At 31.9% G+C, this 13714-nt stretch overlaps 1 protein-coding gene across 2 annotated transcripts in view; it reads left to right on the top strand.

Moving 5' to 3' along the window:
* The window catches only part of LOC114333413 (uncharacterized), a 417748-nt gene that overhangs the window by 20366 nt on the left and 383668 nt on the right, over nt 1-13714 (top strand). For both annotated transcript variants that reach the window (XM_028283282.2, XM_028283281.2), the window contains one exon: nt 7798-9338. In XM_028283282.2, the coding sequence (XP_028139083.1) occupies nt 7837-9338 (1502 nt within the window). In that variant the 5' untranslated portion in view covers nt 7798-7836. The remainder of the gene's footprint in view (nt 1-7797; nt 9339-13714) is intronic.

The raw sequence follows: 13714 nt of genomic DNA, 5'->3' as shown, positions 1-13714 counted from the left end.
CAGCAAATTGATACATACGACAATGTCTGGAGAACAATAGAACAATGTTGTCCCCTACTCCCTTTTCGTTTCCGTTTCCTTTACGCAGGATAATGCGCGTCCACATACTGCGCGAATCGTCATGCCTACCTAAATACTGTCGGAATTCCCGTTTTGGATTGGCCCACTTCTAGTCCTGACATGAATCCATTAGAAGATTTCCGCCCCTCCTTTCGTAGGGAAGGGGGGGGGCGGAAAATATCGAAATGTTGCTGAGATATTTTTAAACAAAAATTTGTAGATGCCAAAAAGTTTTCCACTCCCACTCAGGGGTTCCCCTAAAACGTTCCTTGTAGAGGGGGACGGAAAATATCGAAATGTAGCTGAGATATTTTTAAACAAAAATTTGTAGTTGCCAAAAAGTTTTCCACTCCCACCCACGGGCTTCCCCCTAAAATCTCCCTCTGGGGATGGGGGGAGGGGTGACGGAAAACATCGAAATGTAACTGAGATAATTTTGTAGTTGCCAAAAAGTTTTTCACTCCCACCCACGGGCTTTCCCATAAAATCTCTCTCATAGGGGGGCGAAAACGGAAAACATCGAAATATAGCTGGGATAATTCTTAACAAAAATTTCTATTAGCACTAGAACTTTTTGTGTAGTCTGAACAGTTCTCTCAGAAACAACGCTTGAAGCGTCCGGCGAATTTGAATATCAGTCACGCGCGCGAAGTAAATTTTTTAAATTAAATTTTGAACAGTGTGTCCTATCAACAAAAATCACTGTGTTTGTGAAAAGTTGGTAAGTTATAAAACGATTGGCCTGATTCTGAATAAAGTAAGTCCCCTTTTCAAATGAATATAAACTTCAAACTCGAGTTAGAAAATATTTCCGGTTGTTGTTGATGGATTTTGACGTTTCTTTGTATAATTTGTATGAACTCTGCGTGCATTACGAATAGGCCGTTTGTTAATAAATTTAATGTTAAATTATTTGATAAATATTTGTAGTTTTAGGTTAATAATATCGTATTGAAATGTTATAAATAATCTTAATTTTATCAATTATTTACAACAATTTATTGCGAATTCAAGTGTAAATGATCTATTCCTATGTTTTCCAATAAAAATCGTTCTAACAATATCGTTCAAATTTTTTTTGGCAAATTTGTTTAAACAATTTACATGGATAATTTAACATTAAATTTATTAATAAAAGACACATTCATAATGTACGAAAAAAGTAGATACACGTCAAAAACGAAACGTCAAAATCCATCAACAAGAACCGGAGATATAGTTTATAGCGTTTATTAGCGTTTTAAGTTCATTTTTTTCTAAAAATCCACGATGAAAAAGTTTTTCTGTAGTTGGCTGTATACCATATAATATAAAAAACAAATAAAATCTTTTATAAAAGGTATATTTGTTAAAATTCCCTAAAAAGGGCTACATCACAGAACTAGTTTTCAATCGGATGACCGATCATCATCAGTGCTGACGCGATGCTGACATGCTAAAAACCAAAATACAAAAATATACGGGTAAAAACCCTTTAAAATTGATCCGCCATGGAAACATAGATTAAATTCGTGAACTTGAACATGGATGTACAAAATATCCCATGTATTCTGCTCAAGGTACCATTTGAGCCCAAAAGGGTACCCCCCGTTAAGATAGGCAAAATGCGCTCACTCCCAGAATTCAACTTTTTTAATTTTTTTACGTTCTATGCAATTAAAAAATGAGATAACGCGGATTTTTAGCTCGCCATCCCCCTTACCCCTCCCCCACAGCCAAAAACGTAAATTTTTAGATTTATTTTTTTTTAGTTGGGTTATAATTGATATAAAAATTTCAAAAAATTCACACGTATAGCTGAGACTTTTACAAAACATGTCTATTTTTTATGGACCCATAGGTAGAGTGTACATAACCTCAATTTTTTTTTAACTTTTTTTTGGAGGGGGCTGCAGGTCCAATTTTTTTTGCATTTTGTGTAATTTATCAAAAGCTATCTCTGTGATTTTTTTCAGATTTTTCCGTCAGGTGCGCCATCTTGAAAAATCAGAAAAACTGTTTTTTTAGGGGGTTTTTGGGGATTTTGTCCATTTTATAGACTGCAACATAGGTCAACTCAAGGTTTTGTTTATAGATTATGTATAATTTAAAATAACTGAGTATATTATGGTATTCAAAAATTGGGCGAAACACTTTTAAACCCCCCAAAAACCATGTTTTTTTTAAGTTTTGTAAGGGTTTTTGCGGGTCTAATTATATTTTTTGAGGTGGATAGAGCCTGAATATTTATTTTTTATTTTTTTACGTTCTATATGATTTTAAAAAATTGGGACTCACTGCAATTTTAGCCCACTTCCCCTATTCCCCTCCCCCACCTCCTTTTCACCTCCTTTTTTAAGTTAGTTTGCAAATAAGTTATAAATGTTGTTCTGAAGCTATTTCTTTGTGGAATTTTTGTAATTAACTACTCTAAATGGGAAATAAGCCACAATTTAACTAAAAAATGATTTTATTTTCCATCCGTAATGCGAAAGAGAGAATTCGATAATCTGTTGACGCACTGAAAAAAGGGTTTGGGACGATCTATATAAATAAGTCAGATTAAATTAAATTATTAGAAGATTTTTTTACCAAGCAACAACATTTTTGTTTAATTTATTAATATTTTGTATTTTGACAACGACGTCCGTGGTGGACGTCGAAACGTTAATAAAATCATTTTTTTAGTTAAATTGTGGCTTATTTCCCATTTAGAATAGTTAATAATTTATTAAATTATAAATTACAAAAAATTCACACGCACATTGAGGCTTTTACAGAACATCTATTTTTATGGAACCAAAGGTCGAGTGTACAACATATTATATTTTTTTTCCTCATTTTTTTTTTGTTTTTTAATAGGTACGTATAACTTTTTTTAGTGATGGCTGCATGTCTAATTTTTTTGTGTTTTGTGTATTTTATCAAAAACTATATTTCTGACTTTTTTCAGATTTTTCCGTAAGGTGCGCCATCTTTAAAAATCCGCAAAACTGGTTTTTTCGGTGGTTTCTAGGGATTTTCTCCATTTTATAGACTTTAAAATAGATTAACTCAAGGTTTTTTATAAGTTATGTAGGTATAATTTGAAATAACTGAGTTTTCGGGGATATTCAAAAATTGTGCAAAACACCTCTAAAACCCCCCAAAAACTATGTTTTTAAAGGTTTTTGAGCGGTTACTCATACAGGCCTGGATACTGTGTATCAAAAACAAGTTTATTAATAGCAAACTGAAAATTTGTTCCTAGCTTAACAGTGTCTAGTCGGACAAACTTTGATGTACCGGAACACTGAAACAGGGGAAGTTTTAATTGTTGAACAGGTTACAAGTTTCGAACGTCAGATTACGAAAACGTCCCATGTATTTTATCGGACAGAACATCCAATTGATTTGTTAGCCTTTCATTAAACTCTCATGCAAAAATCAAACCACTATTTACCACCAATATAATTCCTGTCATTTGACATGCGGACTTATTAAAATGCCCAACATATTTGTCGGACAAACATTTTTTCCTATATTATATAAAGTTTGCTATTGAATAAACTTAAAAACAACCTCCCTACCACATCACTGGCTTGTACCATCTACATAACCTATATTTCTGCCTATACTGTCATTTTGCTTCACATTTACTGCCACGTAAAACACCATAAAAAGAATAAGGAAATTATTACCAAAGAATATATAACTCCATATACTCGTAGAGTATTCGGAGAGTATATTCGTTGGTATAACACTTTACAGTTCTAAAGTCTTCATCGCTGTCTTCGTCTATTACAGGTACCTATAGGTATAACATCTGTATTGTCAAAGAGTTTTGTAAGATATTCTGCTGGCTTGATAATTTTTGTAAAATATCTTCCATGCGATAAATATTATATTATGGCAGCTACATGCGTACAACAGCCTATGGTTATGTTGCCGTTTGCGCAACTTGCATCTACAACAGTATCTATAGTTTAATGTTTTGTTTTCCAAACCATCTAAGTTTGGCTCATAATAATGCAAATAGTCCACGCTGTATGCTTGTCCCGTTAGGTAAATTATTCCGATTCATTTTTGTGCACAAGCTTACTCAAAAACAGGTCCTTATAACAAATCTACAAGGTGCCAGGCAGTACCGCGGTCGCAAAATTGCTTAAACAATTTTTTAAACGAATTCAAAAAATGAATATTTTTACATCGGACAAATTTATTTTAGATTCTATGGATCAACCTGAGCAAAAAAGGTCTCTTGTGATTTTTCTATAAAATTGACTGTTGTCGAGTTACATTTAATTTAAAATTTGAAAAACGCGAAAATGGCCATGTTCAAGGCTTAATACCTCGATTATTATTATGAAAGTCATAAAGTGACCAACTCAAAATTTAAAGCCCTCCCCCCTGCAATAGCCTGAAGAAATTTTTGACCCTGCTTTATTACTAACTATTATTTTAATTAAAAATGAGCGCTAAACACGTATTTAAGCGGCCGTCCGCGAGAGAGATGTACAATTTATTGGACGTTATAAAAAAATATCGATTGGAAGTCAAAAATACGTTTTAAAAAAATAAAAAAGGAATTTTGAGGTTATATGTATTGTACACCCGACCAACGGGTCTATAAAAAATAGATGGGTTTTGTAGAAGCCTCATAATTTTTTTAAATTAATTGCAACTTAACTAAACAAAAAAAACTGAAAAAATGACGTTTTTGTGGGGGCAATGGGAGGGGGTGGTGGGGTGGGGTGGTGGTGCTAAAATACTCATTTATTTCAAATTATACATAATCTATTAACAAAACCTTGAGTTGACCCATGTTGCAGTCTATAAAATGGAGAAAATCCCCAAAAACCCCCTAAAAAACAGTTTTCCTGATTTTTCAAGATGGCGCACCTGACGGAAAAATCTGAAAAAAATCACAGAGATAGATTTTGATAAATTACACAAAATGCAAAAAAAATTGGACCTGCAGCCCCCTCCAAAAAAAAGTTATAAGCTTTAAAAAAGTTAAAAAAAATTTTGAGGTTATGTACACTCGACCTATGGGTCCATAAAAAATGGACATGTTTTGTAAAAGCCTCAGCTATACGTGTGAATTTTTTGAAATTTTTATATCAATTACAACTCAACTAAAAAAAATTAAATCTAATAATCTACGTTTTTGGCTGTGGGGGGAGGGGTAATGGGGGTGGCGAGCTAAAAATCCGCGTTATCTCATTTTTTAGTTTCATAGAACGTAAAAAAATTTAAAAAATTGAATTCTGGGACTGAGGGCATTTTGCATATCTTAACCCTTTACCCTTTACTTTTCCACATGTTGAATAGATGATGGCAAACCACTTACCGATGAAAATAATGATGCCAATGAATTAGATTTGTTCGTCAAATTTCTAATTCATAAATTAATAATAAATAATAAAAATATATACCTACATGTTATAAAGCTTACAAAATTACGTGTACAAATGTATTATTGTACCAAGAAAAAAGTTTATATGTTTCTTTAACAAAGATTAAAAAATGTTAGTTTAATACTTAATATTTGGTTAAATTTTTAATACAAAAATTTGTTTTAATACTGTTTTGTGCTTTAAATAAGTAATTTAAATTTGTTTTAATAAATTTAACATTAAATTTATTAACAAAAGACACATTCATAATGTACGAAAAAAGTAGATACACGCCAAAAAAGAAACGTCAAAAAATAGTTTATAGCGTTTATTAGCGTTGTAAGTTCATTTTTTTCTAAAAATCCACGAGGAAAAAGTTTTCCTGTAGTTGGCTGTATACCGTATACCATATAATACAAAACAAGTAAAATCCTTTATAAAAGGTATATTTGTTAAAATTCCCTAAAAAGGGCTACATCACAGAACTAGTTTTCGATCGGATGACCGATCATCATCGGTGCTGACGCGATGCTGACATGCTAACAACCAAAATACAAAAATATACGGGTAAAAACCCTTTAAAAGTTTTTATGTTTCTTTAACAAATATTAAATGTTAATTCAGTACTTAATATTTGGTTAAATTTTTAATATATAAATTTGTTTTAATACTGTTTTGTGGTTTATATAAGTAATTTAAATTTGTTTTAATAAATTTAACATTAAATTTATTATCAAAAGACACATTCATAATGTACAAAAAAGTAGATAGACGTCAAAAAAGAAACGTCAAAATCCATCAACAAGAACCGAAGATATAGTTTATAGCGGCGATGTTATTAAAAAATCAAGTTATAAACAAATTAAAAAATTTTAAAAGCAATAAATGAGACCTATAAATGTGTATACTCTGTCGGCAAGAATCGCGTTTTTGCAATTGAAAAAGTGGCCATATTTAATTAATAAGTTAAATATCTCATAAACTAGTTTTCAACACAACGCAACCTTTTCTGCAAAATATATTGTTTTATAATACTTATTTATAATGCAAATAATATGTTTTTGCAAATTTGTTTTTAAATGTTGATTTACAATTACTTAAATGAATTAAGGATCGAATATAATTTAGTAAGTCTTATATGGAAGATTGCTTCTTCAACTTTGTAGAAAAAAAAAATCGTAAAAACCTTCATAATAACACGAATAATAATACGAATTACCGTATTTGTAGGTACCGTATTACAGTAGTAAAAAAGTAAATTTTGTGCAAAAATTTCCAATTTTTCAGTATTTAAACATCCCTTATACAGAGAAAGGCGAAATTGTGAAATAAATTCATTTTTTCTAAAATGGACGATTTTGGAGATAAATCCCGAAGCAAGTTGATTTTTATTTTGAAATTATAATTTTTTAGCATATACATATTATAATATCATATTACTGACGTCATCCACCTGGGCGTGATGACGTAATCGATGATTTTTTAAATGGGCAAAGGAGTCGCGTTGTAGCTCATTTGAAAGGTTGTTCAATTCTCCATTCAGTAATATACACATTAACATCATTATTTATACAGGGTGGCCAAAAAAAATATTTTTGAATTAAATTTATAGACGCAAAAAGAAGAATGTATGTAATTTATTTAACTTAAAATACATTTTACTGCTGTCAGAAAATAGAACAAACTGTTTATTCAGCAAATAAACATTGTTTTTCGGTTAAATTAAGTGTTCAAACTGTCAAGAAGCAAGTGGGGTGGGAGGCTGTTGAATATTTAATTTAAGCGAAAATCAATGTTTATTGGTGAAATAAACATTTTTTTCTATTTTCTGACAGCAGCAAAATGTATTTTGAGTTAAATAAATTATATAAATTCGTCTTTTTGCTGTAATTAATTTAATTAAAAAATAATTTTTCGGCCATCCTGTACAAATAATGATGTTAATGTTTATATTATCAAATAGAGAATTGACAACTTTTCAAATGAGCTACCACATGATCCCTATTCCCATTTAACAAAATCATCGATAACGTCATCGAAATACGTCACTAGTATGATATATATGCCAAACAAATTTAATTTAAAAATAAAAATCGGCCTGTTTCGGGATTTATATCCAAAATAGTCCATTCTAGAGAAAATGAATTTATTCCATAATTTTGCCCCTCACTATATACATCACATACACAATCAGATACTTTCTTGAAAATATCTTTTGTTTTCACCTAAACTTTGATATAAAATTTATTCGCAAAAAGAGTCGCAAAAACCAATTATTGGTAATTCACATATATTATAAAGTTTTTAAGAAACTCGTTCGTGAGTCTACAAGTTTTGTCCTTATATGAATGAAACCAGCTCATTTTGTTTCTTTTTTCAGATTTACGACACAGGAGGCCGATAAAAGTATTCAGTAACAATGTCACAGGCAACAGTGGATAATTTTGTTACAGTCGTATCGGTTGGACCGAGAGACAAGCCAGAGAGCAATGAAAACATAAATTTCGATTCGACTGGATCGGGATATGTAACAGTGTTAACCATTGGCGACGACGAAAATCAAAAGGATATCAAAGAGGTGACTGAAGAAGTGATAGTGTACCGTTTACCCGGAGAAAGACTTGGATTTGGACTTAAATTCGAAGGAGGTACGAAAGCGACTGAATTTGTTAAGAGACTTTTTATTCAATCTTGTGCTGCTGATAGTCCTGCATCAAGAGTAAAAAGTTCATGGGATAAATTAACGGAAGGAGATGAAATTCTTGAAATTGACTCCGTCGCAGTTAATACTATGACTAGAATAGATTGCGTTAGATGTTTAAAGGATTCAAATGTAGCCATAAAACTTCTAGTTCGACATACATATGGCCAGGAAATTAAAAAACAGGAAACTTCACCCCTAATTATTAGTGCCGAGGAAAAAAGGGTTCCCCCTCCTCCACCACCAGTACCTCCACGGAAGATATCAAGAAAACTACTAAAGAACCTAAATAATAATGTCCCAAAAGAACAAGTGGACAGTGCCGTTGGAAATAACGTTGCAAATGTTAGATCTACTGAAACTAGTAAACAAAAGAAGTTACAATCACCACGAGGCAGTGTTCGCTCGTACAGTTCACCAGATGTATTGAGAAGAGATCGGCGATTTTCTGACGGTAGTCTTGTACCTCCAGATGCAGAAGTGTATGTGGATCTTTTTCTTCAAGAATCTACGCAAAGTTTAAGTGAATCTGATGATACTGGAAGTACTATTTCAACAGTGATTGACAGATTTGGATCATTTCCTGCAACCACTACCTCTAGCTTCTCTGGAAGTCTACCGTCAACTCCAACTTCAGTACAAAGACAGCTAGATATCTCTAATATAAATATTTATGAGGATGATGATGTTGTTCATGGAAAAAGTCTTAACAAACCAATACCGCTTCCACGAGAAGAAAATAACAACATTATCATGGAAGAAGTTAACCCTTTGTGTTTTCAAGACGCGCCTCTGAGCTATGGAAATGAAAGTACAAAGGTAATTGTACCTGATGAAATCGACATAATTAGAGAAGAACCAATCGTATTGCAGGAAAATAGGCAGGTTTCCAAGAAGCCTCCTGTGCCTCCTCGATCAAGAGACACACACCTATCGTCTCAAAAAAGTGAAAAGTGCCAAGAAAATCTTCCACGGCTTGTAGATTTTGTACCAAAAACGGCTAACGGTGTTAAAGAAGTTGAAAATACTACAGAAATTATGAAAATGTTCCTGGAGAACGAACGTTACAAACAAGATTTTGAATTTTTCGATAAAGAACCTGATAATGATAAATATATCAATGGTGTTGACTTATACAGCTCAAAATGGAGTTTATCGTCTCAACTGGCAACCATTGGAGAGGTGGAAGAAGAAGGAAGCTCTGACTGCAATTTTAACAGGTATGAAATCATTATTAGTATCAGTAATTCAGATTCGATATTCTATTATCCATATTGTTCATATCAACTTTTACAGTATTTCACTTACTGTGATACTGTTGATTATATTCTTATTACACTTGTCTTTTTTCTGTTAGGCGACTTTTTTTAGGTTTGAGGTTAATATGGCAAATTTTTCCCTTTGATGAGGTTTACAGGATACCAAAAAAAACAATTTTACCATTAAAGGGCCTAGCCGGGTAAGATGATGAAAAGTGCCCCCAACTAGATTCGAATTCCATATAGGTCACTGTTTAGCATATATAGTGAAACTAACTTTCTGAAATTTTCAGCCCCCTAGGTGGTCATGTGACCCACCTAGAGCCTAATTAGGGTTTTTATGTTTTTATTTTTTATCTCAGCCGCATCGAGAACTAGCGAAAAACTTTAAATAAAGAAGTTGTAAGCTTTAAAAAGATCTGTCCGAAATTTTTTTTTAATTTTTGGCGGGAAATTTAAATTTTAGAACGATTTTAAAATTTTAAATGAGTATAAAAAAATAACTAAGACATTCGTTTTCACGAAAAAAATATATAACGTGTATTTTTGTATAATATTTCACCATGAATTTTTTCAAATTTTTAAAATTGGTGAAATGCACCTTTAAAAATAAAAAACCGGTTTTTTATTTTTAAAGGTGCATTTCACCAATTTTAAAAATTTGAAAAAATTCATGGTGAAATATTATACAAAAATACACGTTATATATTTTTTTCGTGAAAACGAATGTCTTAGTTATTTTTTTATACTCATTTAAAATTTTAAAATCGTTCTATTTTTCGGTTTTTTTTTCGTTTTTTGTTACAGTTTTATACATATTTTTCAAAAAAGGTAACACCGTCACTAAAATAGGTAAAAAACTTAAAAATAATTGGGGTTTGCTTAATAAAATTGTTTTGTAATGCTATCCATTTTTGTAATGCCCCATACAGGGCGTTAAAAAAAAATTTACACATTTTTTACGATTTTGCCGAAACTACTGGCAAAATTGTAATAAAATTTGGCGAGTTTTAAGAGATAGTTGTTGTGCATTTTTTGACATACAATTAAGAATTTTATATTTATTATTAGCGCGCATAGGGGTAATGGTCTGAACTTTTTAAAGAAAAAATATAGTACGCCACTGACAGATTTCAAACTAACAATCGTTTTTGAATTCCTCGTTCAATTTGTGACAAAAAATCTATCTTCCTATTTTTTCATACGATGCACCATTTTTATTCAAAAAATAAAACGTCTTAACCCTTACAAAGTATTCGAACTTCTATGATATAAAATACCATTAGTGGTTTCTACATCTATGTGTGTACATAAACTCGTCATCCATTATAAAAGCAGAGCAGCAAAACGGCGCCTCGTATGAAAAAATGAGAAGATAGTTTTTTTTTTAAATGTATAAACATTCTCAATTTCTTTGCAAAACGAAAATGCAGCAGCTGCATAATACTCTGGTTAAAGCGGAGAGTGCAGGAAGAGTCTATACCGGTTTCGGAGATCTTTTTCCCCTCATCAGTAAACCCATATCCTCTTCTCTCCGCTTTAACCATTTACCATAGCTTAGGGCCTTCCCGAATTGCAAAGAAAGAAATGTCACGGATGAACTAGGGTCATCTACCGGAAAACAAACTAAGTTATCAATCGAAGCAGCGCAGAAAACGACAATAAATATCGCCTCCGTGACATTTCTTTCTTTGCAATTCGGGAAGGCCCTAAGCTATGGTAAATGGTTAAAGCGGAGAGAAGAGGATATGGGTTTACTGATGAGGGGAAAAAGATCTCCGAAACCGGTATAGACTCTTCCTGCACTCTCCGCTTTAACCAGAGTATTATGCAGCTGCTGCATTTTCGTTTTGCAAAGAAATTGAGAATGTTTATACTTTTTTAATTCATTTACTCTTTTGAGTATTAAGGAATCTTTCTTGTTGGAGCTTTACCATGCTGAGTAGATGAGTTGTGAATTATTTAAAATTCTCTCATCTTAATTTTCTCGGCACCTGTATGACTTATAAATTGTAAAAGTCTCAGGAGGTGTAACCAAAGAAAGTATTCCACCTGTTGTCAATCTGGTGGTACGGAGGCGATATTTATTGTCGTTTTCTGCGCTGCTTCGATTGATCACTTAGTTTGTTTTCCGGTAGATGGCCCTAGTTCATCCGTGACATTTCTTTCTTTGCAATTCGGGAAGGCCCTAAGCTATGGTAAATGGTTAAAGCGGAGAGAAGAGGATATGGGTTTACTGATGAGGGGAAAAAGATCTCCGAAACCGGTATAGACTCTTCCTGCACTCTCCGCTTTAACCAGAGTATTATGCAGCTGCTGCATTTTCGTTTTGCAAAGAAATTGAGAATGTTTATACATTTTTAATTCATTTACTCTTTTGAGTATTAAGGAATCTTTCTTGTTGGAGCTTTACCATGCTGAGTAGATGAGTTGTGAATTATTTAAAATTCTCTCATCTTAATTTTCTCGGCACCTGTATGACTTATAAATTGTAAAAGTCTCAGGAGGTGTAACCAAAGAAAGTATTCCACCTGTTGTCAATCTGGTGGTACGGAGGCGATATTTATTGTCGTTTTCTGCGCTGCTTCGATTGATAACTTAGTTTATAGTTTTTTTTATTGCAAATTGAACGAGAAATTCAAAAATGATTGTTATTTTGACATAGGTCAGTGGCGTACTATCTTTTTTTCTTTGAAAAATTCAGACCGCTACCCCTAAGCGCGCCAATGATGAATATCAAATCCTTGATTGTATGTCAAAATATGCACAATATCTACCTCTTAAAACCCGCCAAGTTTTATTACAATGTTGCCAGTAGTTTCGGCAAAATCGTAAAAAATGTGTAAAATTTTGTTTTCTTCAACGCCCTGTATCTTAAAATGGATGGCGTTACAAAAACTTTTTATTAAACAAACCCCAATTATTTTTTAGTTTTTTACCTACTCCAGTGACGGTGTTAGCTTTTTTGAAAAATATGTATAAAACTACCAAAAAACGAAAAAAAAAACCGAAAAAATGCGGTTTTTTATTTTTAAAGGTGGGTTTCACCCATTTTAAGAATTTAAAAAAATTTATGGTGAAATATTATGCAAAAATACACGTCATATATTTTTTTCGTGAAAACGAATGTCTTAGTTATTTTTTTATACTCATTTAAAATTTTAAAATCGTTCTAAAATTTAAATTTCCCGCCAAAAATTAAAAAAAATTTCGGACAGATCTTTTTAAAGCTTACAACTTTTTTATTTAAAGTTTTTCGCTAGTTCTCGATGCGGCTGAGATAAAAAATAAAAACATAAAAACCCTAATTAGGCTCTAGGTGGGTCACATGACCACCTAAGGGGCTAAAAATTTCAGAAAGTTAGTTTCACTATATATGCTAAACGGTGACCTATATGGAATTCGAATCGAGTTGGGGGCACTTGTCATCATCTTACCCGGCTAGGCCCTTTACCTTTTCCTTTTATCTTATTTGCCATTAAATTATCTACACATTTTAGACCCCAAAAAACGCTTATTTCTCGAGATATTGACCACGGTGTGTTGAATGGCTAATTTTGGTCATACTTTATGTTTTTGTTGGTGCTGAAAACGAAAATGAGGTTTATTTTGAATTTTATGTGGGGAACATTTTAAATCGCAATTTTACCCTAAAAATAAAAAAAATTAAATCTTTTTTTTTTGCTTTTAACTCGCTACAACTCTGTTTCATTTTAATATTTTTTTCTAAAATTTTTATAGTATGTATATATCTCTCACATTTGTGAAGGCAATGGGACCTGTTTTAATCTTTCAGTCTTATTATAATAATAGTTATGAATTTTTTAAAGTAAAAGGCGTAGATTCCTGAATTGCAAAGTTTAATCTCAAAAATTGGATAACAAAGTTTGAAATTTAGCTTTTCAATCAAGTTTATGTTAAAATATAGAGTACAAAGAACAAAATGTTTTATAGAAAAAATGGCTTAATAAACCTGATTTTCGTTTTCAGCACCATCAAAAACATAAAGTATGGCCAAAATTATCTCGAGAAATAAGCGTTTTTTAGGGGAGTCTCACTCGTCTATAAAGTCACATAACGTTTTTTCCTATTGCATGTTTTGACTTGGAATTTTTTAGAAAACTTCTTCATGAGTTTATGTTTTAATGCTGTGTTGGTTAAAAATTACAAACTAAAAAGTTTGTCACTAAACTTTATTAAGTAAACATGAAACTAACGAAATCTGACGACAAAATGTTTAAAAATTCACAACTCTTTTTTTAATTTTTTTAATCATTTCGAATAAATCTTATTGTTATCTAAATACATACTTCAAAGATAACACGGTAAAATTTTCA

Source organism: Diabrotica virgifera, chromosome 10 (assembly GCF_917563875.1).
Source record: "Diabrotica virgifera virgifera chromosome 10, PGI_DIABVI_V3a".
Lineage (NCBI taxonomy): Eukaryota > Metazoa > Arthropoda > Insecta > Coleoptera > Chrysomelidae > Diabrotica > Diabrotica virgifera.
The sequence above is the reverse complement of the archived record's forward strand: the minus strand, read 5'-3'. Positions and strand labels throughout refer to the sequence as shown.